Consider the following 25,371-nt stretch of genomic DNA (forward strand, 5'->3'; position numbering starts at 1 on the left):
TACATACATACATACATACATACATATATATATATGTATATATATATATATACCATACCATACCTTATAAGAATGTATTATGTCTGTCTTGAAGAAGTCGAGAGATCCCAAGTCCTGCTGTCCAATCTACAAATCCCCCTAACAACACTGTTGGGCTTTTCCCTGAAGAGGGCAGTAGCTACAGGAGTGAGCAGAAGTTACATCCCTAAAACCTTGTGACATCAAAATACTGCAACCCTCCTTTGACCCCTAGTCCAACCTTAAACCCTGGAGTTGTACACAGGCTACCACAACATGTGCTACAAGAAAATATTTACAAGGCGATCTATATTGGGGTTTTTTGTTAGTCTTGTATGTTGTTTTTGCAATAATTCATTACATTTCAGCTTATTAAGCTTTGTCTTCTTATATTATGACAAAACATAATTAAAAAATACAGAATTTTGCTTATGTCGTAACCATGATGACATCGTCAGGGTTATTTTCCCAGAATTTGGAAAACTCCTCCAGAGCTACGGAAGACATCATACATCAGTTTTCATAGGCTGAGTTCCATTAATAACCAGCAATGATGACAATGATGTGTTAGTTCAACGAACTAGCCCTTTAAGAAGAAGTAAACTAAAGCAGAAGAGGCAGCAGGTAATGACAAAAATAAAATAATAATCTACAGACAGACATCAAACATATGCAGTAAAGTATTTACAAATGAGAAGAACGTCAATACAGTGAATACACAGCATGGAAATATGAACAACATGTCACCACATTGTGTGGCCTGTAAATATCCTCTTTATTTATTTATTTGACAAATATCACAATGTGTTGATTGTTTTCCAGTTACTCAAAAGCACATCATATTTACGCACATGGCTTTACTGGCAGTTATATTCCACAGAGGAGTGGTTGATACAAGGATGTGTTGGCCGGTTCAGCTTCTGACACCTCAAGGACTGCTGTGGTGTCTCAGTGCTGTAGAATAAGAGGACAAACATGTTAGAATTGATTTCAGCAGATAGCAGTAGATTATGTACCTACAGTATATGTTTGTGTTGCAGCTGATAATAGATATTCAAGACTTAACATGTAATCAGTGCTCTCTTCAGAATGTTGTCATCATGAAAAAGCCTCAGTCATGGGTCTCTTGAATGGCATTATTCATAAAAGACATTTCACTACCATCACCCAAAAATAATTTTGATCTATAAGTGTGACTACTTGAATTCTGTTCATGTAAGTGACATAACCATTACTATGATAAGAACTTCATGACAAAATTGAAGGTATACTATTTGTGCTTACAATGTCAGTGTGTGTGAAAGCTTTATTCTTGACCTTGGAAACAGTAGTAACCAATATTACCAGTGCTAAATTACCTCAGCATATGTAAAAAGTTCGGAGCCACCTGTTACATTGACGTTTTCTGCTTTCCTTCAGCAATGGCTATTGTAATATGGATAAAAACTGTACGATTCAGATGCCAAATGTATTATTTACATTTGAAGTTCCTCAAACCTCCATTTTTCACCCCATTTGTTTTCCAGACCAGAAAAGTGTACATGACCCCACATCATTATTGAACAGTGCAATTGAGCTCTAAATATTTTGGGCCTGTTGCAGTCTCCTCAGTGCTTGGATTGAATAGGTTATAAACTGTGATTTGTCAGTCAATAGCAGACTTGTGACTCAAATCATTAGTCCAAGTCTCAAGCAAGTCCCAAGTAAATTTTTCTTTGGCAGGTAAAGTCGAGTCACAGGTTGTGTCAAGTCAAGTCGAGTCGAGTAGATAATTAGGCAAGTCAAGTCCCAAGATACTGCAGTATCCAGTCTGTATAAAGAGAAAAGACAAGGTATTAGGACTTGTCTAATAATGATATTATTGGCTAATTTATCAAAGCTCATAAAATGTGACAATGAATTGAATTTGTAGCATAATTGTTGATATTCATTGAAATAAATGTAATCAAACAAAAAACAAATTACTTTTTAAAAGCTTATTTACTTCTTGATTTCTTTACGTTCCAAAAAGAAAACATCCCCTCCCCATCACTTGTGAACAATGAAATTCTGACAGCAGGACAAAAAAAAAAAATAGACTGATGACGGATCTCTCTTTGTCTGACCAGACTCTTACAAAATGCAGAACTACAATCTGTAGATGATACAACACTCCTAAAATCCTCCAGATAATATGTTATAGTCAGGGTTGTTTAATAACCTGTGTGTGTGTGTGTGTGTGTGTGTGTGTGTGTGTGTGTGTGTGTGTGTGTGTGTGTGTGTGTGTGTGTGTGTGTGTGTGTGTGTGTGTGTATTCAGTTTCATTCAAGACCAGAGTGATGTTGTGTGAGACTCGTGAAGTGTTGTCATGTGTGCACATGTACGTGGTTACAGATTATTATATTATTCTTTATTCAAAAATTGTAATCCCCTTATTTTTACAGAATGTGTCAGTAATAACATCTTTTTTCCTGTAACTTTACAGAAATACAGTTGCCTTTTCTTTTTATCCTAATTACGTAATTCCGTTACATGTATGTATCCATTACTCCCTAATTGTGGTTATGGTCATCTGTCTGACTTTTGGCAGCATAAGCGTGGGGGGCTCTGGGTGCAGGCAGAAAGGAGAGAAGTTTATCTGCAATGTTTCCATTTAACCTACTGAACTATGCTGTCTCTTTCTGCACCTTCAGGTGTCACTCTGGATGAACCATTCTACAGCATTTTCTTCTCCATATACAAAACAATGCTTTTCTGAAAACCCTTCATACAAAATCTTCTACATCTACATTACATCTATTTGTAAAGAAGAGTTTCAACAACCGAAAAGCATGAAAGACCATTCCCAAAATATAGAGATGTCCTCTCAGCCATCGGACTGCACCGAATGAAGCTTCTGTGGCACGTGATTCCAAACTTTTCCACTTCAGTGGATCTGTGGCATTTTAGTTCAGTCTTAGTTCAAGGTCCATGGGCTTTTATCCTGATGTTTCAACTATATCTTATGGTCTTAATCAGCATGTGAATTTATGATAGTTGTCTCAGAGTTGAGTCAAGATATTTTGTCAAATTTTCTACTATATATCAAATGGCTAATTTCCAGTATCAAATTTGCAGAAAATCCACCTTCAGCAGTAGTAAATAACCTCCAATTAAACTACCATAAAGGGTCAATCATTAAAATGTGTGCACTAAAATACAATTGAATAATAATGTTTACAGTCAAGTTATACAATCACAGCTTCATGTTTGTATTAAAGACAGTTTGACACATGTACCTTAAAATCCCAGATCACCATGGCTCCATCCAGACCCACACTGCTGTACTTCTCCACTTTGGCTTTCTCCCCAGACACAACACACAGCTGTCTGCAGGACACAACACAACACACATAGCTAATCCAGTGCAGAACTGTGTATTGTTGAGCAACAACTATTAAAGGAAAAATTGGATAGCTTAGAGCACAATGTAGTGTGGCTGTAAATGCACAGACAGATGTTCACATGTTGCTACAGAGACAAAGAATTCCAATATGGCCACTAAAGGGACAATAGTCTTATGCTAGTGTAACCTATTTTATTGAGTGACTTGTACTATAATTGTCTGGATATATTAAAGTTCCACTTATAAGCTTTTACACAGTTGTATATCTGGGACTCTTATTTTTGAAAGGCAAAAGACCGGTGTTCTGTCTGTTATGCGCTGCACTTGTCATGTGAGCGGAATATTAAAGACTGACCCCACACATGTTCCCACAATGGAGCCTCTGTGTGGTTATTTCATATTTTCTGTAAAGTATATGCGCCCTCCATAACCTTCGGCTACACTAGTATATAGGCAGAAATATGCTGATAGATGTCCTCTTAAGAGAGAAGCTGTAACATTTAGGTATTGTGACAGTGGTTCACACAGTTTAACAAAGCAACAGCACAAGCAACAAAAAATCCTATACTTATATGTACTTATAAGTACATCCGGATTGCACAAATGTACAAACCTAAGAGTCCCTGACATTTTGTAGGATCATTGAGTCAGATTCTGTCAACACTACAGACGACATGAAAGCAGTCAGAGAACACATATCTCCAGTAAGGCCATACACTCCTGTAAAGCTATAATGCAATTCTGCTTTTAAACCAGATGGTTCAAGAGACATGAACTGAACCATACAGACCACCTGGTGGTGATATCCACATTCACAATGAATGTTTACACTTGATCTTCAGTCCATGGCCTTTTCACCGTGACAGTGGTGAGATTACAAGGGGAAAGTGGAGTGGCCTGCAACAAAGGTCTCTGACCGGACCTGAACCAGGAGCTTTGTGGTTTATGGTCAGTGCCTTAATCTCAGTCAAATCTCTATTAATCTCTAATATTCTTTTTAGAATAGGATCAGTGGCCCTTACGTGATGCTGTTTTGATGAAGGGTCTTCAGCTCAATGCTGTCGTCCTCAGAGGCCTTCTTGTCCAGGTTTTGGAAGAGTTGCATAGCTGAAAGACCACCCTTTGAGCTCTGCTTGGGGATGTCAAGCTTCTTCACAAACTCCAGAGCACCTGGACCCTTATAGGTGAACTGGTAGGGGCAACAGTCATGACCCTGACAGAAGAGAGAACAAGGATACAGTATAAGTAAAAAGAATTCTCGATGATGTGTAAACATCAACACTTCCCTCGGAATCTGAGATCTTGGTCCAGGTAAATTTCAGTCAGGTAAAAAGGCTACTAGCTGCACATCTATTTGAGCTAGGTAGCTAATGGCTGCTAGTAGCTACAGCTAAAGATAGCTACAGGAAGTCTATAGAGTGCTGCAGGGATGACGTATTTTTTGTAGGCTAAAAGTTAACTTCACGCAGATTCCCTGAACAAAACTTTCTTAAACTAAAACAATGCTAAAGCTCTGTAGAGTTGAGTGGAACTGCAGAGATGGTGATATTTCTCCTCAGGGTTCATCCACTGTGTACATCGTCATTTGATCCATTGTTCCATTGTTGGATTAAGGATTAGGATCATTGTAATTATCAATATTAATCAATGTATTATGCACATATGCATGTTTATACATATAAATAACTTTTACTACATACTATTTGTATGTGTGACTTTCACTATTACCAAAGTAATATTTTAAGATGATGTTATTACTTTTACTCAAGTGTGACTTTTGGGTACTTGATACAACACTGGTTGCTGAACACACTTATAAACACACAAAGAGACCAGGTGGTAATTACCGCAGCAACAATCTCAGTGGGGCTGACATAGAGCACACTCAGCAGCGGCAGACGGTCGAAAGTCAGTTGGGTTACCCTGGATGGACAGAGGTTAGAGAGGTGGTGGTGATATAATGTCAACAGACACCCACATAAAGAACATGAACTCATATGGAACAAAAGTTTTAGCTAGTGAAAAATGAAGAGAAAAAACAGAGGCATAGATGGAAAACACTTTTTTAACATTAAGTAGACACTTCATCACTTTCATATTAGCTGAATATTGATACTGATCATAATGATGGAATAAATGGCTCAGCAGCAGTACTCACTCCTTCCCCTGTGTGGCATCAGCCACGGTGATGCTGCTGTTGTGGGCCACCCAGGCCAGCTGGTCTCCACTGGGGGAGAAGGAGACGCTGTGCACCCAGCCTCCACAGTCTTTATGCTCCAGCAGCACCTCACCAAAAGGCATTTTGGCCCCCCAGGCAGTGGGTCCAGGCCTGTCCTCAATGTCCTTGATGTAGGCTGAGAACACCCTGAGAAGCACAGAGATCTGTTGTAGTTTGATGGCTCTGGGACCAAACATTGAATTGCTTGAAGTGCAGTTGGTCTTGCTGCTTAGACTGATATACTGATGTTGTTTAAATTGTTTGAAAAGGTCTTCAAATGTATCATAATTTCTATTCAATAATTCTGGACCTGCCTTTTCTGTCATAGTCTGATTATATTATTCATCTGGAGTGAGCAGTAACAAGTTACATTTACTTTGTTACATGAGTTGTACTTTTGTACTCAGAGTAGTTTTCATTCAGCATACTTTCATACTTAGTTAAGTTGATTTTTTGTGAAAAAATAATTACTTTTACTCTGTTACATTTGGATACATACACTTTGCTACTTTTATTTATTATTTCATGCATTTTTGCATATTCTGTTAAGAGTCAGCTGGTCCCAGGTCTGCTGGAGCTCTGTTATCCCACCACAGCCACACCTCCACATGACTGTTCAAAGCAGGATAACGGCTGAAGCTACAACAGGAGCATGGCTTTTAAATAGCGCTAAGTACTAATATTTACAGATGAATCAACAAGAATTTTGTTTCTTAAGTAACTCACTGCTCCAGTAACTTTTTCAGTGAGTAATTTTGTCCGAACTCAAGTAGTTATTTTGATGTCTATTTTGACTTCTACTTGAGTAATTGTTTTTGAAATGTACTTTTACTTAGTACCATAGTCCATCCACCTCACCCAATATCAGTGTTAATGTTGCTCTGTGTCTGAAGGGTTAGGATTAACCCCAGAATTTGAAGTTTATTAGATAAAAGCTGTAGGACAAGTACAATAAAGTACAACATGTGCAAATCGCAAAAAAATGAGCACTTAATTCAAAATGGTCGACCTCCTGTCAGGTTTAGGTCATGGTCACAAGAGACTTTTTTCTTGGTCTAGGCTTAATACACATGTCTACCAAATTTCATATATGTATGTGAAAGTAGTCCTAGAGGCTGTGTTTTAGGGGGCGCTACTGAGCCATTTTGCCACGCCTATGGCCAAAACCCACAAAATACGAACATTTCCACCACTTTTAAATTTTGTGCAAAGTTTGAGTCAGAAGTCAGAGTTTTTTAAAATGTTTAACCCCTCTTTTGGAGGAAATTTTATTAATGCCTTGAGTTCCAATAGGGCTTCAGTGCTTGGGCCCTAAATATGAACATATTCTGTCAGAAGTATCTGGGAGCCATCACACGTTAACAATTACACAGTGTGACAGCCCTAAACCCTTGTGGACTTACAGGGAATGTAACTCAAAGTCTGTGAGTTTTGGATTGTGGACATTATGATTGTGCCAAAGACTCCAGTTGGCATCCCTTCCTGTACTTCACAGTTTTACTAGTTGTCTCACCTGCATTGGAGGTCTGCAGATCCAGCTGCCAGGAGGATGTTGTTTGGATGCCAGGCCAGACTGAGGACTGTGGAGCGAACAGACTTCTTGATGTGCTTACTCAGCCACCTGAAACAGAGGGAGAGTGGTAAAATGCGCATTTGAATGTGCTCTGGAAGTATTGTGGTATCAGGTAAGAAGTAGGAGGTGCTTTGTGTCCAGACTGTGTTGTTTGACCTTTTTCAGACTTACAAACTGGACCGCTAATGAAGCAAATGATGTTGGCCTTCTGAACCAGACATCAGTTTAAGTCTTATGCATAAAACTGGAATAGTTCAGTTTTGATCATGCATTGCTCACCAGTCATTCTCCTCCTCAAAGTAGCAGACAGAGATGAGGCGAGCTCCACTGCCCAGGGCGAACTTGTTCTCCAGGGGAGACCACTTCACACAGGTGGCTGCACGGTTAATGCGTACCAGGACCAGGGTGGGCTTCCACACACCATCCTTCAGAGTCCACACGTAGGCGTTGCGGTCGGAGGCACATGTCACAATGCGGTTGGACTCTGGGGCCCAGTCAATGCCTGTGAGCATAATTATTTATTATTATTAATAAAAAAATTATTATTATTTTCAAGTGCCAAAGGATGGATGAATGGTGCAATGCTACACAAACTAGAATGGCACTCAGTAGAGCGCATACCTCCGCCAAGGCCCAACAGTCCCATTTAACTCAATGAAGCCTAATATCAAACTTAAGCTCACCTGATCTAGGATCAGCATCAAATTGAACTCACTCATAAATACCTGAGAAATTGACAAAAATGTTGAAAAACACCCTATTTGCAATGTTGAAGAAAGTGAGACAAAAATCCTGGGCCTGCTCCTTTATCCGGATCCACACCAAAATTTTCTTTGGATGTATTTTGTCAAACATGTCACATCTTGCCTCTGTTTCTGTTTAGATCACTGTTGGCTGATAGAGGTTAATGTACCTGTTATCCGTCCACTGTGCTCAGTCAGCTCATGAATCTTGACCCAGTCTTTGCCTTTCTTCTCATAGATGTTCACCGCATTGTTGTTAGGACTCACTGCAATCTCTGTATACAAATGTGTGCACAGAAGTTAGACAATGTAACCACTTCATAATAGTAATATAATAACACAGATATAAATATGAAGTCATCAAGTCATCAAATTCAGAGAGTTTCTTCATTTATGAATGTGCCCAGTACATGTCATGGCTACCAGTCTGTCACTATTTATATAGGAATACAAATGAACAGTATGCCTTGGGTCACTCCTACTGGAAATGGAGTTGAGCTGATGCAAAGTATGTAATAAAATAAAATAAATAAATGACCATTCACTGCAGTGATCAACACTAACTGTTATGTCAAGTACAAAAACAGCAGCAGACATCCTGCAGCTGAAGAGCAATCATTTCATTAGGCAGTGCTTTTTGAGTCCATTTCCTGTATTGATAATCAGATTCCCTGCGGTTCTCCTGGAAACATTAATGCAATTATGGGAGGGAGAAAATGTATCTGCATTGCAAGTGTGGTCCCACCCTGTATTGAATCCATACCATATGTTATGGAGAAAGAATACAGGAATGTGATCCAGGTCTATATCTGCACATATGTATGTTTTCCTGTATAGGGAAATGCAGCCAGGCTGGTATGTTTGTTGTTTCACCTACGAGTCCTATCTTTGTTCCAGGTGTGGCATGAGAGTGGTTCGAGGCCAAAACTGTAGAGGGACATGTCTGAACAGAGGAAGGAGCGGCTGCTGGAATGCTGCTGCTGTCAGGGCTGGTCTGCAGATGAGCTGCTGCAGGTCCTAGGATGAGATCAGGGAGGAGGACAGTGAAACACTGTAGAGAAACATGGTTTTAAAGACAAAGCGAAGCTAGTTTGCTGTATGTGGGTTGAAATGTTATCTGGAAATGAATTGTAAAGTTGGTATTAGACTTGCATACTTTTATTTAATCGTAAAATCCTTTATTAAGTCACCTTAACACCAGATTGGTGTTGAATACTTGGAAGTTTTGCCTAAATGCACATTAAGGGTAGACTTACAGTATGTGTGAATGAGTTCACTATCTACAACAACTCTGCCTTTCACTCATTGGTAGCTAAGTAATGATTGTGCGATAAGAGTACACCTTCATCAGGAGTGGCGCTAGCTGTGCAAACATACTTATACTGATACGTCTGTATTTTTCTCTGGCTTCTAATGCTAACCTGACCCTGACTGGAAGAAACAAACCTTGGATTCTGGAGTACACAGATTTCAGTTTGTTTTCTATGATCATCATAAGGCAAAGAAGAATTTAGTTCCTAACAGACTGAAATGTTTTTAGCCCAAGAAAATATTACTTAAGATATTTACATTTAAGTCTATTCCAAGCATTACTTTTGGTGCCACATTTATTGTCACCCTGCCTTTTCAAACAGACAAAAGCAGAGAGAATAACTGATGAGAAGCAACATCCCTTAGATAACACAGATTAGCATGTCTGGAATTCTATAATACTTTTCTTATTAGTCTTATGGACTGAAGGACAGCATATCATCTTTACCAGCTCATTCGATACGATCAAAACAATGAGAGCTGAGGTCTTTGCTTACCTTTGTGATTAGGATGAATTTGTGGTGGTGGTGAGAGGTGCAGGGCTGTATCCGTGGACTCTGGGCAGTCGACACGAATGGAGCTGTGCAGTCTTACTGGGTTAAGGAAGTGAAGGGAGTGAAAGAAAGGTGGGTGTGTCTGTTAATAGCTGTTGAGCAAGCACCTCCTCTGGAACAAGTTTGTTGTAATAAACCACAATCTCTAGTTGGCAATCACCATAAGGCTGGCAGTCACCAATATGTACATATGTACACAAAAATAACCCCCTAAGAGATATACAGCCTATAATTTTGCCTTTAAAGCTGTGTATCTCAGTAACTTATTTGAATTTCATTGATGTAGCTTCTGAATTTTGGTTATAGTTTAAAGAGTGGATTAGGAATGCAACAAACAATTATCAATTATTCCATCCATCCAGTCATTGTCATTCGCTTATCTTGTGCCCAATATAATCTTCCAGAGCCTAACGTGATGGATTCATATAGCTGTTTTTGTTTGACCAACAGTCAGTTTGTCTGATTTTGAAGGTGTAGGCTATTCTGTTAACAGAAGACATGCTGTGTGGCTGGTGTGGAAACTAAATAGCCCATATTCATATTATAAACAGCACACAATAAATAATTGTTATCTATATTAACATTGTAGTCATTTAAGTCAGCCTGTTGAGTTATCTAACAACACAAAAACTTGTAGAGAGTGGGATGTGAGGAGTGAGTGAGTATACATATCTGACAGATCAATAATATATAAAATATAAGAACTATGGTCCGTTATTTCTTTCCCTTGTGTTTCACTATTAATATATTCCCTGTATTAATGTAGTTTGAGAGGGATAGTTCTGCTCAGTTGATTCATAAAAAGAAACAACTTGATATGAATTTGATTCATGTAATACTTAAAAAATCGATCCAGAAGGTCGATCCATGAACAGACATCACAAATCGCATGTGTAGAGTTTTAATAGGCTGTGGTGTCATAATGAGCAACAACTGAAGACTGTGTACGGACTGATCAATGTGTCTGCATTTAAATCAATTGGACTGAGATGTAACAGGATGTTTCTGTGACTTCCTGTAAAGACTGAAGGCTACTGGGAAGTTGCTGAAAATGTTGAAAAAATGTTCCATGAAATATAGCAAATATGATGAAGAGCAGAATGAATTACATAGTAGGATATATGAACTAGGGCGGAGATGGAGTTTGGAAGGAATTTTAGTTATGAGTGACTAACTGAGGGAATGCTACAAGGCTATCATTATTTTTCTGAAAGATACAGATTTAAATTGTAAGGTATAATATACTTTATGTGTGTTAGTATGAATAAAACAAATTATATCTATATATATATATATATATATATATATATATATATATATATATATATATATATATATATATATATATATAGATACATATAGATATATATGTATATACATATAGATATATATATGTATATACATACACATATATATATATAATGTAAATGTAATGTAATGTAAATAAATAAATATAATGTATTTATTTATTTGGGGGGTACTATTAATCATTTACTTGTCGAATGTAACCTGAAGTGCATGAAGCTCTGAGGCTACACACTCCAGTACAGTAGGTGGCGGCATGAAGAAGAAGCAAAGGAAGAAGAAGAAGAAGAAGAAGGCTAATTTGATCGCAGTTTTTTGGCCCCGCCCCCTGCTGCCGCCTGGTCTCGTCCGCTATCCAGCTGAGGTGCAGTTCATCTGAATTCCGTTGGATTCAGCCGAAGAAAAACAAGCAGGACACACGTCATTTCATAGTTGGTGAGTGTTTTTGTGTAGTTTGCAATGTGAATACTTATTTGTCACATATTCATGGACACACTTGTTCATTTGTCATTTCTTTGTGTCAGTAAAGCTATGATTCTCGGAATTGTTTTGACACCGGACTGTGGATGGCTAACAGTTAGCTCGCTAAGCTAACATAATTTAGCTCAAGTGGTTGATATCCAAGATGGATGGAAGTTACTCATAAAACATCCTCAGGTTAAATAACAGTAACTTTTCATTGGGAACGTTTTGACGGACATTCGACGGGCGTCGGCTAAGTTACGTACCCTGATAGATGACAGTAATGGTTGCTAACTAAGAACTTAAAGCTAACTGTTAAATAAATAACATTTATATATTGAACGTTAACTTACTCAAATAGCTACTGTACTAAAATTCTATTTTGTAAACTAAATAATCAAACTGTATTGTTTTCACGACTGAATAAACACACTGACGTTAAAGGACAACACAGTTTATACTGTTTTACTTTGTTTATATGTGGCGGACCCTGCCACCTTTCTAGCTTCAAACAGTGTCCTGGGAAGTTATTTTCCTCTCAGAACAGCTTGTTTGTTCACTTATGGAAAAAATACAGATTTCTCAGTTTGTATTATTACCTAATTAATATTGAAAATATTTAAAGTTTAAATTTCTACTCCAAAACGACATGGTGTCCCTTTAATTAAGACTGCAGAGGTGTCTGTACAATGGACCTGTAGTGGGAAAGTACTGCACAGGTGATATTCTTTAAGAGACTGACATTGTTTACACCACTTGTGAGGCCCTGAATGATATTTGGGATAAATAACCTTGGTTCCTATATGGACATGGGTAAAGGAGTTATTTTTGGAGGAGTTTGTGTAGGTTGTTTTCTTGTTTCTTATGTTACCACCCCTTTGTCTAACCCTTGGCTTGGAGCCACAGAAGTTAATCGTGTCAAGAGTTATAATGCATGAACTACAGGTGTTTGTGTAAGTTTAAGTTGTGTGCATGTATAAAAGTAAACCCCAAGAAGGCCTTTCACGCATTTAGCCAGAGCATTTCATGTTGATGGCTGAGGCGTGCACTTGCAAGTGTTTGAATAAAGAAAAGACTACTCTCTCCTGCGGTCAGTCCTCTGTTTTTCAGAAATGACAAGTACCTAAACATTAGAACTAAAAGTAGCCCCCCCCCCCCCCCCCCTTTTCTTTGCTATTCTGCCAAGAAGACCAGCATCCCATAGTAGCCTCTTCACTGTTGTATCATGTTACCAGGTTAGACCGGCCACACTGGATGCAAGGGTCATGCTTCTCATGCGTGTGTCAAGCAAGGCTTCGTGCGGAGACTTGCCTATTTCTACCGCAACACATGCACGGTTCTGGGCAAATATAGACCTGAAAATGACCTGTAAACAATTGTATGGACATCATAGCAGCGTTTCACTGCAGTTTTAATGTCTGTAACTGTAGAATATGTCACAGACATTAAGAGAATACACACAACAGGTAGAGGGCAGTTTTTTTCCCTCCATCCCTCCCTCTCTTTCCCCCTCCTGCTTTCTCGCTCTGTCAGTGGGGGTTAAGGAAAATCACGTCATCATTTTTATTGATAATTATCAAAGGCAAACTCTATGTAAACAAATTGGGCAGGGACAAGCCGCGCTGCAGCAGCAATGCTGCCTGTGTGAACACAGAAGCAGCTCATCAACACATTCCCCACACAGTACACAGGCATCCAGTTTGACCAGCCAATTTTATTGCTTCTTTAATCAGCACAACAGTTTTCAGCTGTGCTGACATGACTGCACAAGGGTTCCTGAAGATCAGTTAGCCGTTTAACACAACAAAACTTGGATTAGCCATGTAAATATTCCATCATAATTAGCCATTTCTATCTTAAATAGTAATTTACCATATTAGAGAATTAATACAATCTAGACTGTATTTCTGACCAATTTAATGTTATTTCAATGGGAAAAAAAAACTTTGCTTTTCTTTCCAAAATAGCAAATTTCAAAGTGACGTTACATAAAATAGTTGAGCTGATTTTTTTTTTTTTTGTCATCATCCATTTATTCAATTATTATTCTTATTTTATCACCCAGGAGTAGTTGATGGTATCAGTTGTTAATGGTTCTGGTTTAAGGCATAAATCAAAGATTTCCATCATCCTCATATTGGGACATCTGTCTCATATGAAAAGCTAATTCAGAGAAGCTTTATAATCCTGTTGTGTGACGATTACCCATTAATCTGATAAGAAAACCAGCATGAAATCACAGAAACAAAGGTTGAAATGATGTTCTCTTCTGATATTAAGGGTAATAGAAAGTGAGAAAGAGCTGGTGCTTTGCCCTCTTTACACGTGGTATGCTATTTGTAACTCTCAATTGGTAAACTCCCATGTCTATAAGTAAAATTTGTATGTAAAATCATATGGAGGTGTGAATCTTCACTGGCCTCACAATTCGATTCGATTACGATTCAGCTGTCAATGATTCGAATGCAAAATGATTCTTGATGCATCTCAGTGTATGGCATCCTCATTGATCTCCATTACTGCACATGGCTACTTTTTCATCATTTAAATTCCCCTTTTATTCAGAAAGTCTGTCCAATTATTTGATTACAGCAGTCTACAAAATAAAAGCTTTTCAATATCTATACCTCAGTACATAAACATTACAAAAACAAACATGTATCTATCTGCAGTGCCTTTCACATTTGTTGTAATCTACAATAATATTGTTCTCACATAGCAGCTTTAAGATAAGGTATTTATTGACTCTGCTGCACACACCTCTCTCAGAGTTGGACAGCAAAAGTTGACAGTGCCTCCTCAGATCTTGGCTGATTAGCTGGGCTTGCTGTTATTATTTATGGCTGCAGATGTTAGCTTCAATTGAAAATGGCTGAAAACGTGATAAGTAATTGTTGTGAGGCAGAAGTCATGCTCAGCGTGGGTCTCGTCCAGTTCGTGCTTCCCAGCAAGCTCATAAGGTCCGACATGTGCCCCAAGATGTCCATTTAAAAAAGATACTTGGTGAGTTTTTATTATCACTCACAGATGATCTCTGTCTCCCTCCGACATCCCTCCTACATAAGTAACATTTGCCTAATGTGTGCCCACAATACAAAGCATGGGAGCAACATCAGGACGAAACTATATTGGGTTATCAACATTAGCTGCAGACTCTCAATTATGCTCTCTCTGCATCGATGCAATCTACCATGTCCACATCGCGATGCATCTTCTCAGCGAGAAATTTCCACACCTCTACTATCAATACAGAATAACAGAAGACAGCTTTCTGATTCATCAGTGTATTTCCCTCTCATCTCCTTCCAGGTCACAAGACAAAGATGGCATCAGGCAGTATGAGCAGTGAAGAGGAGCGGAGCCTTCGAGAGTGTGAGCAGTATGTCCAGAAGCACAACATCCAGCAGCTGCTAAAGGACTGCATCATCCAGCTGTGCATGGCCCGGCCAGACAGGCCCATGGCCTTCCTCAGGGAGTACTTTGAAAGACTGGAAAAGGTGGGTGCTGACACATGTAGCTGCAAAGTTTCTTTCTGAAGTCTGTGTTATGAGAAACTGTCTTAGATTACAAAGTCTGATTTGATTTAATTTTAATATACAAAATATCAAAACATTTTCATGCAAGTTTCAGTTCACCCAAAAATTAAATGAAAGTAGTCATTAACTACTCACTTTCATGCTGATGGAAAGTCAGATGAAGTTTCATTGTCCATAAAACATTTCTGGAGCTTCACAGCAAAGCAGCATTCTCCTAAACAACTGAAATAGATGGGGACTTGTTTTAAAACGTACAAAAACATAAAATGGCTCCAAAATGCTTGTCCGGTTTAATCCAACTTTCCAGAAGCCCCAAGATCCCAAATTGATTTGAAAGACGTTATTTACACCTTTGCATGCCTGAGTTTGTTTCTTCCCACCAATTTGGGATCTCTGGTCTTCAGGACACTTGGATTACGCTGGATGACCTGTATAGAGCCATTTTATGTTGTTTTGTTTTGTTTTACATTTTACATTTAAGTCCCCATCTACTGCAGTTGTTTAGGAGAATGTTGCATCGCTGTTTCGCTGTGTCTTGTGGACTTCAGAACTTTACCTGACTTTCCATCAGCATAGGGGTGAGGAGATAACGACTAAATTTGCATCTTTGGGTGAACTGTTCCTTTAAAGATCTTCCATGGAATTCAGATTTTGAGAAGTCATGCGGTCTATCATTCTTTGAGTGCCTCAGGTGTGGTTTTGTGTACCTGTTGCCCAGCAGGAGGAGACTCAGCAGGTGGCTTCCCAGCAGAAGTCTCGCTCGCGGTCAGACTCCCGTGATGAAGAAGTTTCTCCACCCATGAACCCTGTGGTGAGGGGTCGGAGCCGGAGAGGAGCCATCAGTGCTGAGGTGTACACTGAGGAAGATGCTGCCTCCTATGTCAGAAAGGTTGGTGGTGATAATTTGTTTACATTTCGCACGGCTTAATACTGTCTTAAAGCTGCACAAATCAATATTTTTACCTAAAACTGATAGACTGATAGGTTTATTTAATCACTTTATTCAGTCATGAAAACAAAGAGTTTGTTTATTTAATTTGTTTAGGCAGAAAGAAAACTGTCAATGAAGATCTTTCTCTTCTCGTTAACATTTCTTCACCCAAAAGTACAAAGTGCACCTTTTTAATACAAGGTCTGAATTCCCTCAGTATTTTCACTACTGTGCTGCAGTATCTGCCTGTCTCATGTGTCATTGTTGTGTAATAACAGAAAAGGGTCACTAAAGGACACAAGCCAGCCATTTGACTTCTTGATTCTTGCATATGGCTGTGTTAAAATCCACTGAAATGCACTAGAAGAATCTAAGCAATTTTTTTTCACCAAAGGTCATCCCCAAAGACTACAAGAGCATGGCTGCCCTGTCCAAAGCCATGGCAAAGAACGTACTGTTTGCCCACTTGGACGACAATGAGAGGAGGTAATGGCACCAATCAGTTTACTGTTTTAACCGTCTTTTCCAAAGCATTTCCAGCTTATCTGCTTATTTTCTTCCCCTTCAGTGACATTTTCGATGCAATGTTTTCTGTCAACTACATTGCTGGAGAAACAGTCATCCAACAAGGTGAGTTGTAACACCACATGGAGATTTTTGTGTTTTCCCTCTGTTCATTTGTTCATGGGACACCTGTTCCTCCTGCTCCTGTTCCAGGTGATGAGGGAGACAACTTCTATGTCATCGACCAGGGAGAGATGGATGTAAGATCTGTCTTATTTTTTTTTTCAGTTTGAACTCAAAATATCTGCCAGTGTTATTGAGTATTTGAAAAGTTGTATTTCTCTTTACTAGACTTTACTTTAGATGGGCTTCAGTGATGGAAACATTAAAGGATAACTAATGAGACAAAAACACAGAAATGACTGCTTACTAAAAAGTAGTATTTGCTCTCTGGAATTGTATTTCAGCTTTTTCTGCTGCCACCAAGTGGCCAAAAATATAAGTGCAGCTTTAACTTAAGCAGCAAAGAACATGGTCATTGTTTGCCCACTATCATTTTCCAGATATCCTGTGTAATGGAAATGGTCAGACCATGTAATTTCAGGTTTGAGGATATGTGAAATGAGTTCTTTGAAGTCAAATGATTAAATAGAACAACCTTAACTTTTTACATTTTGAATGATTTGTTACAGAATTGACTGAGGTAAATGGGGGAACAAATGTTTTCACTTAACTGGCAATAGCACAATCTTGCTGATACAGTACAGACTGGTATCAGACTCGGCCCTCGACCCAGTCTAGCAGCATTTCATCATATTGTAGCCATAACAGATTTGTTGTAAAACATTTGTCCCTGGCACGTCATTAGAAACCCGGTCAATCAGTTTCTGCTGTCTGTCTCCTTCTAGGTTTATGTGAACAATCAATTTGTGACCAGCATTGGTGAGGGAGGCAGTTTTGGGGAGCTGGCTCTGATCTATGGGACCCCTCGTGCAGCTACAGTCCGGGCCAAGGCCAACGTCAAGCTGTGGGGCATCGACAGAGAAAGCTACAGGAGAATACTGATGGTAAGCTGTGCAAAGCTGACCAAACAATTATGGGAAAATAATATGTTGCTGTAGAAATGTTTTTGACTGTACATCAACATTATGATCAGGTTCTCATATGACTATTATTGTTTTTAGGGGAGCACTCTGAGAAAGCGCAAGATGTATGAGGAGTTCCTCAGCAAGGTGTCCATTTTAGGTAAGAGCTTAAGTTCACTGATTGCTCTTTATCATTTTTACTAAAAAGCTGCCATGAACCTTATTCTATATATCCAGAGGAGTGTATGTGTTGACCGAGTGTTGCTCCTGAACAGAGTCTCTGGACAAGTGGGAGCGTCTGACAGTGGCTGACGCCTTGGAGACGGTGCAGTTTGAGGACGGCCAGAAAATAGTAGTGCAGGGGGAGCCTGGCGACGAGTTCTTCATCATCCTGGAGGTACATACCACCAGCAACAAACACCAGTCTACTCAAACTGGTTTCTATGGGACATTAGTTTTGGTGCAACATTCTATGGTGTGGTACCACTGTGAAACAAAAGACTACTGTCAGTTAAGCCCAGTGCTCTTGAAGTAGGTCTACATATCTGCATCAGTCGAACATACTGTAAATTTTTTAAGGCTCCTTGCAGAAAGCTTTTTCAGCTGAACAGTTGTTGTTGGTTCAATAAATCTCCCTGTGGGGTTGGTCCCTGTCCCTAAGTGTCCTTGCTGTAGCGAATGCAAATTAAATACCTTTGGCCTTATTTATAAAAAAGGTTACGATCAGTTTTGATCTTAAGTATGACTTAAGCAGAAAACAACGTATAAGTAGTTATTGATAAAACCATACTTTGACATAAAGATTATCTAATCTCTAAGCAAAGTCTAGACTTGATTTAAACTAATCCGTTTTATTTGTTGCTAAAACAAAACTACAAGGTTCAAACCTGCAGTGCAGGACTTTAACAACAAATGAACATCCATTACATTAAAGCCCTTGTCAAATGAGTTCACACCATGCTGATTAATTCGCTGCCAAATAAATGTCTGTATTTCACAGTATACCACAGCTTTTAAGTCTGGAGTCTGGCGACTTTCCCCTGCTGGCACATCAGTAGTTATGAATTTTATGTATGCCAGCAAAAAATTTGTCCTTGATAAAGGGGAAGCAACCATAGTAACAAAGCAGCATAATGGCGGAGCCTATGGGCCCTTATGGGTGAGTTTCTGTGGACATTTTTCCCTTCCGCCCCTTCGTCAGTGTCTTTTGCAACTTTTTATCAGACATGTTCTCAATTAGAAGTGGCTATATAAGCGAGAGTGGTGTGAGGAAATGCTGCATTATCATAGTCTATCTTTTTGACCAATTAAAAGGCAACATGAGGTGACGCAACAGTCAGCACTCATCGCTGCTAGTTCTTTGATGTCGGTTTCGTCTGTCTGTGCCCTCTAGACACTTAAGCATGTGTTTCTGTAATTACCTTCTATGGCAAAAGGGGAAAACAAAAGTACTGCACTGCAAGTTTAAACAGTTTAAATAAATGTAATATTTTGTGTCAAAATGTGCACATTATAATCTACAACAACTAAAGGCTGCTTCTTTCTTCTGAGTCAGTCATTCTTCCATTAACATAACAACAGTTACAATGGATATTTTCTGGAGAGGTATAATCCATTGTCCATAGTCCATCTGCATCTTGAATCTGGATTTTCTGAGAACTGCTGTTGATTTCTGGGATATGTAGTTCAAGATTTGTCTGTTGTATTGTCAGGGGACAGCAGTGGTGCTCCAGAGGCGGTCGGTGGACGAGGAGTTTGTGGAAGTCGGCAGACTCGGAACGTCAGATTACTTTGGTAAGTCAGGAAAACAATACTATGGCAGAAATCTACAGTACAGACACATTTTCATTGCGACAAGGTAGTTGCTGACATTTTCTTGCTGAAATGACTGTTGGCAGGACACCATCACATTGGTTGTCTTTCCTATGTCCCTCAGGTGAGATCGCCCTGCTGATGAACCGGCCCCGTGCTGCCACTGTTGTTGCATGCGGACCCCTCAAGTGTGTCAAACTGGACCGGCTGCGGTTTGAACGACTCCTGGGCCCCTGCTCTGATATCCTGAAGAGAAACATTGAGCAGTACAACAGCTTCGTTTCCCTCTCCGTCTGAGCTCGTCAGCAGCTAGCAGACTCTACTGCAGGGTTCACCAGCGCTTTATTTTCCTACTTCTACTCTCTTTTTCACATATATTAACACACCCACCTGACCCCCACAAGATCAAGTTCATACATCTATACGTTACTCCTCTTTTTTATTCTTATTTATTTTATTTTTCATAATGTACTCAGATAGGATTTGTGTTGTGTGAAGGAAAGACTTTTCAGAGTGTTTCTTCATCACCAAATAGCAGTTTAGCTTAAAGTGAAACTCTCGCCAAAATGCAACCTAGGCTTTTTTTGTGAAGGAACCCGAGTCAAACCTTCGTGTAAAAGCATAATTACGACGAAAAAGCCACTTTTAAGATTAACCGTATTTTCGTTTTCGGGTCAAAATCATTTTCAATTGCGTGCTAGGGGCAACATTACGGTAGCATCAAAATTGCTATTTTTAAAACACTAAGAAGACTCGACACAACATGAAACTTTGCTCATAGTCTCACCAGGGTGATACGTTGTTCCCCGAGTGCGACGCTTTAGGAGCTTTCCACCTTTACTCTCCCCCATGTTACGCCGCACTCAGGGATCGACACTTTGGCAGGACGGCGGTGAGTGGAGCAAGCTACTGCTAACGTGACTTGTTCAAAAACCTTCTTTTTAGTAAACTCTGTGTACACAAACAATGTTCTCAATGCTCGTGTTCATGTGTAGAGACCCTGGTGATACTAGGCGCAAAGTTTCATGTTGTGTCGAGTCTTCTTAGTGTTTTAAAAATTAATTTTGATGCTACCGTAATGTTGCCCCTAGCACGCAATTAAAAATTATTTTGACCCGAAAACGAAAATACGGTTAATCTTAAAAGTGGCTTTTTCATCGTAATTATGCTTTTACACGAAGGTTTGACTCGGGTTCCTTCACAAAAAAAGCCTAGGTTGCATTTTGCCGAGAGTTTCACTTTAAATGAAAAAGTGGTATATGTATGACCTACTGTGCATTCACACTGTGATCATTGTGAGTTCAGAAGTCACAAGTGCCAAGTAGATATACTGATCACAACAGGACATGTAAAGATGAGGTCAAGTCCATGCTTTTATAGAGCACTCTTTCAAACATGCTGATAAAAGTGAAAAACATTTAGGTCATTAAAATTACCGTATTTATATAAAATACACATATCACATTACATGATGTGGACAAATCATGAGGCACAATTTCATTCAATGTGTGAATGAAATGGTAATAAAAATGAGTCAAATTAAGACAGGATATGAATAATGTGAATAGAAGCAAGAAGCAATCTGAATTGGTAGCTCATTTGTTCCTTATCAATTTTTCAGTATTAAGTCACATATGTTGACAGTGTGAATGCTCATTAGTTTGTCTGGATGTCTTTAGTTCTTACAGAGATGCTGTGACAGAAGATTCCATGCTGACTGAGGAAGCTTTAAGTTTGTGAAGCAAGTACGCCAAAAGATTTATTTCTGTTTGCTGCTCTTTTCTATTTGTTTAGACGTTTTTAGCCATGCTAGCAACAAGTTTCCAGGAATGGCAGTGTTGCTCAGATCGTCCACCACTATGGTCCGGACTGAAATATTTACCACAAATTTGCCGTATAATTTGGTCATCCACCTTCTCCTCGGGGTGAAGGTTCAAGGTTAATTTATTTGTCGCTCTTCAATACAGGGTTGCATAACAAAAAAACACAGTTTGGGAAAGAAGCTGCTCTGTAGTCTGGTGGCATGGCAGCAGGGTGGACAGACTGTGGCTGGGGTGGGTGTTTAGTATCCTTTGGGCTCTGTGCAGACATCTCACTTAACCAATGTCACTGATGCTCTGTAGATGGGCACAAGTGATGTTCTGGGTGGTTCAAATCAGCTGCTGCAGGGCCTACCTGTCCCAGACTGTGCACGAACCATGCCAGAATTGTATTTTTTAATTGAATCTTGATACTCTCTTCAACTCTTCTTCTGGTGCCACAGTTTGTCTAAAACTTTGACCAAATTAATGAGCAAATACCTGCTTAACTTATGACATTCCCAATAGCCTCAGCTGTACTTAGTGGTAATTACCAAATGTTAGTATGCTAACGTGCTAAACTAAGATGGTAACCATCTGCTGATCATAAGCATATTATTATAGTCAATGTGACTATATTAGCATGCTGGTTTTAGCATTTAGTTAAAAGCACTGCTTTGCCCAAGTACAACCTCAGCTAGTGTGTCTGGGGTCTCTTGAGTCTAGTTTAATTTTTGGTTGATATTTTTTAAAATATTTTTGTCATGTTGTATTTTAAACCTTTCTTAAAGGATTGCCTGACACTGATATACATGGTTTTCCTGCATCTTGTCACACAGTTTGACAAAAGTACCAGTTATTACCACTTAATTGATGGAAGTGTAAATAATAATAATTACATATTCAGTAACATTTTCTCTTAGTGTTCCCTTTGGTCTTTAGATATAAATATATTTCTAGGTGAAATTCCCCTCATAATTAGCTAGAAGTGTTTGTTAAAGGATACTTAAAATGTCCAGGTAGTCCTTTTAACTCTGCTGACATGTGCTCTTCTGTCCTATTCACAGTATTGCTACAGATCTATAGATTAAGAGTAAATTACTATATTTTTGCACATTTTGTGATATGCAACACTATATAATCAAAGAGCAAATGTTTATATGTTGTTAAGATACTGTTTAGTGTATGCCTGATCTTGTCATGTAAAGGGAGCACAGGTCAGTACTAACAAAACAAAAACAAAGAAAACTCCTGTTAGCTGTTGGAAGAGCAGACTTTCTGCAGCAAATATTGAAGACACATTCATCACAACCAAGCTGGTGCCAAATATGATGCTGAGATTTTCCATATATTTTAAAGTCTTAAAAAGGAACACAGTTTTTTTTTTTTTTTTTTTGGGGGGGGGGGGTCTGAAGGGTTGTATTAGTCTTGGATACAAACAATGTGATGTTTTTTTTCTTTTTCTTAATTAGCCAATGAAAGGGACCTCAAAAGTGCTCATTGTTGATGTAACTGTCAAACACATTTTCTAAGAAAAACAGAAGACAAAGAGGACACTCATTGGTTCTGTGACCGTAAAAATTTTTTTAAATCCTGTACCGATAATCACACTGCTAAAAGGCCCTGACACACCGGGGACAAATAAACAACAGGAAAATGTGAAATACTCAATCTGTGAATATGTTACATCAGAACTATTCACGACGGCAGCGATACAAATTTCGCAATTGTAGGCTCCAATATGCCATTTTGTTACACAGATATATTATCACATTAAAATGAAACTTGCCGCAGACCAAGCAGCACTGGCAGAAAAACATCACCAGCTTACAGAACTCTGTCAAGGTCCCCAATGCAGCACTGACTGGCTCACTGACAGTTTGGTCCAATCAATTAAGATGTATCGATCCGTTAAAACACCAAGCTACCAACAAACTAACCGAGCGAAGCAGTAGAAGACCTGCTCGCATGCTCTGCAAAGTCAAATGACTGTTTTTATCAAAGTAGTCGGGCGGATTTGAAGAGAGTTTAGATGGATATAACAGCTTCAGTACCCGTCGATAAATCCCTCATACACTGTAAAGCAGTCTGTCTGTGCAAGGAGCGATCGAGGTCACTTATCCCAAGTCAAGTTTCTCACATTGTTTCTCAAATTTTGTGTTCTTTGTTATATAATAGAGTGACATGTCCATTTTGCCCCATATAATCAGTTGGAAAGCTTTAGAAAATGACTTTGTTCCGAAAACAAATGATATATATTGGCTGTGTTATATTTGTTTTCTGCTTGAAAGTACAAAAAAAACATTTCCCAAAAAATATATATACATGCAAATTAATAGCCCATAGTGTGCAAAGGCCATAACCCTTTAAGATATAACAACGTTCACAAGTGACTTGGCAGCAGAGACCAAGTACCACAGAAGACTTTATACAACTTGTTGTCTTCGGCTGAATAATGAGTAAAGCCCTCTTAATGTGTAAAATAGGTGGAGTGCCTCATTAATGAATCATCAGTTTGTAATCAAGTTATCATGTCCATCATGTCAGATAAATGAAAATGATTAAATGAGCACTTTTTGTACTAATACCAAAATACTTTTTTTTCAGATACTTACTGTCAGAAGCAGCAATTCTACAATATCCAAGTGCCGGAGTGTTCAAATGTTAAATGTTGTCTAAACAGCCACACGTGTATAGTCTTAAACTTTTCTTCAATCAGAAACCTGATCAGTAAAGAAGAGGATGAGGATTCAGTGCAAACTTTGGGTACTTGACAAATGAAGATGCACATTTTAGTTGGTATCAAAAAGGTATTGAGGTGCGATAGCCAGCCCCATCTACCAGTAAACACGTGTACAGGTGGGAAGGTTACAGTCCCTGCCTTATACTCTTATACTCTGATGCTTGTCACTTTGTCAGTTTTTCCGTTTTGTGTCACCTCCTCTCTTACATCTACGCGCACAGTATTTTCCTGCATTCATTCTATGCAGTCATTACTGTAGAAGACCTGCCAATTAGTTTTGGCCTTAACATTTATTTTCATTTATTTTCTAAACATTTAAAGCATTGCAGTTTGATGTTTTTGTTCTGAACACCAATAATCACAAATTATCACTGCCCTGTTATGTTTTTCAAAGATGTCTTAATTCACTAGTGTTGCACCCATTTGTCATAGAGTATGGTGTCTTTTTGCCTTGGTACTGTATTTTTCTCGTTTATCAACTGTATCTTATGACTTTTACAGTATTTCTGACTTACTAGATGGTCGAAAGCTAAATCAGCAAGCGCTAGTGTGAATATTTAGAGCTGAACTCAGAAACCTATGTTGTTGTTGATTTTCTGCCTTAGTTCTACAGCTCACTGTGCTCCATTCAGTCAGACCGTCAGTGTGGAAGCCTGCTGTGAGTCTCTCCAGAGGACCATTCTATTTGTGCCTTTCCTCAGATTGTGAGTGATTGTGCTTTAATGTTGGTGTGTTTTGGATTTCTCTCTAGGACATCCTTACAGCAATTCAAGCAATAAAGAGATCAGTGTTTTCATTGTGTGTCTTCCAAACTTTATTTTAGGAATGTGAGCCAATGAGCCAAAGTGCTTTCATTGACTTAACAAGCCCAGCACTTTGATACAGTAGGTGAACATATGCGCCTTGAAAATTGGTTTAAGATCTGCCAAAAAGACAGAAGAAAGAGAAGAAGTGGAACTCCAGTACAGCCATGCCATGTAGACTACAGAGCCAAACATGTTCACCGATGTGGACGTCTGTGACAGCACGATTGTGATCTGTAACACGTGTTCCACAAGGAGGGAATAAGTCTACATGTTTTACACCAAAAGACTGAAAAGAGCTATCGAATATTTAATTATCAATTTTTGCTCATTACATCTGAGCCTTTTCTTACCCTCAGGTGTGAATATACTGCAGGTTAAGAACTTATTTTTAAAATACAAAAATGTGAAATGATCTATTATTCTATTGGTATCAGCTGAAAAAAATCCACATTGTGCATTCCAGGCTTTTAATACCTTTATTAAGTTGTGCTACAGTAGGTAATATCCTTCGGTACACTTTTATGTAAATTCAGTGGTAGAAACTATATTTATTCAAATACATATAGTAGGTTTAGTGATACTTAACGTTTAAAACCTGCTTGTAGCT

General features: G+C 38.8%; 2 protein-coding genes across 2 annotated transcripts; one reads left to right on the forward strand and one right to left on the reverse strand.

Moving 5' to 3' along the window:
- Positions 1 to 761: 761 nt before the first annotated feature.
- On the reverse strand, positions 762 to 9,792 carry LOC141019694 (actin-related protein 2/3 complex subunit 1A-A). Its single transcript, XM_073494680.1, has 10 exons — positions 9,725 to 9,792; positions 8,794 to 8,933; positions 8,087 to 8,191; positions 7,453 to 7,675; positions 7,114 to 7,221; positions 5,541 to 5,747; positions 5,230 to 5,305; positions 4,405 to 4,595; positions 3,276 to 3,366; positions 762 to 972 (listed from the first exon to the last, which is right to left on the reverse strand). The coding sequence occupies exons 2-10, from the start codon at positions 8,855 to 8,857 to the stop codon at positions 967 to 969; spliced, it is 1,071 nt and encodes a 356-aa protein (XP_073350781.1). The 5' UTR covers positions 8,858 to 8,933; positions 9,725 to 9,792; the 3' UTR covers positions 762 to 966.
- A 1,662-nt stretch (positions 9,793 to 11,454) lies between these two features.
- prkar1aa (protein kinase, cAMP-dependent, regulatory, type I, alpha (tissue specific extinguisher 1) a) lies at positions 11,455 to 20,952 on the forward strand. The gene is made up of 11 exons (XM_073494172.1): positions 11,455 to 11,521; positions 14,858 to 15,045; positions 15,806 to 15,973; positions 16,410 to 16,501; positions 16,584 to 16,645; positions 16,733 to 16,779; positions 17,428 to 17,586; positions 17,704 to 17,764; positions 17,880 to 18,001; positions 19,317 to 19,398; positions 19,541 to 20,952. Exons 2-11 carry the CDS (start codon positions 14,872 to 14,874, stop codon positions 19,711 to 19,713), a joined length of 1,140 nt encoding a protein of 379 aa, XP_073350273.1. The 5' UTR covers positions 11,455 to 11,521; positions 14,858 to 14,871; the 3' UTR covers positions 19,714 to 20,952.
- Positions 20,953 to 25,371: the final 4,419 nt, after the last annotated feature.

Source organism: Pagrus major, chromosome 23 (genome assembly GCF_040436345.1).
Source record: "Pagrus major chromosome 23, Pma_NU_1.0".
Classification (NCBI taxonomy): Eukaryota; Metazoa; Chordata; class Actinopteri; order Spariformes; family Sparidae; genus Pagrus; species Pagrus major.

Bases quoted from the DNA above. Each gene is read 5' to 3' on its own strand.
- LOC141019694 (XM_073494680.1), bottom strand. From the start codon at position 8,857: ATGTCCCTCTACAGTTTTGGCCTCGAACCACTCTCATGCCACACCTGG. The intron at 7,676-8,086 runs GTACATTAACCT...TTATGCTCACAG, and splicing joins GCACAGTGGACGGATAACAG to GCATTGACTGGGCCCCAGAG. The intron at 7,222-7,452 runs GTGAGCAATGCA...CCTCTGTTTCAG, and splicing joins TTTGAGGAGGAGAATGACTG to GTGGCTGAGTAAGCACATCA.
- prkar1aa (XM_073494172.1), top strand. From the start codon at position 14,872: ATGGCATCAGGCAGTATGAGCAGTGAAGAGGAGCGGAGCCTTCGAGAG. The intron at 16,646-16,732 runs GTGAGTTGTAAC...CTCCTGTTCCAG, and splicing joins AGAAACAGTCATCCAACAAG to GTGATGAGGGAGACAACTTC. The intron at 17,765-17,879 runs GTAAGAGCTTAA...GCTCCTGAACAG, and splicing joins CAGCAAGGTGTCCATTTTAG to AGTCTCTGGACAAGTGGGAG.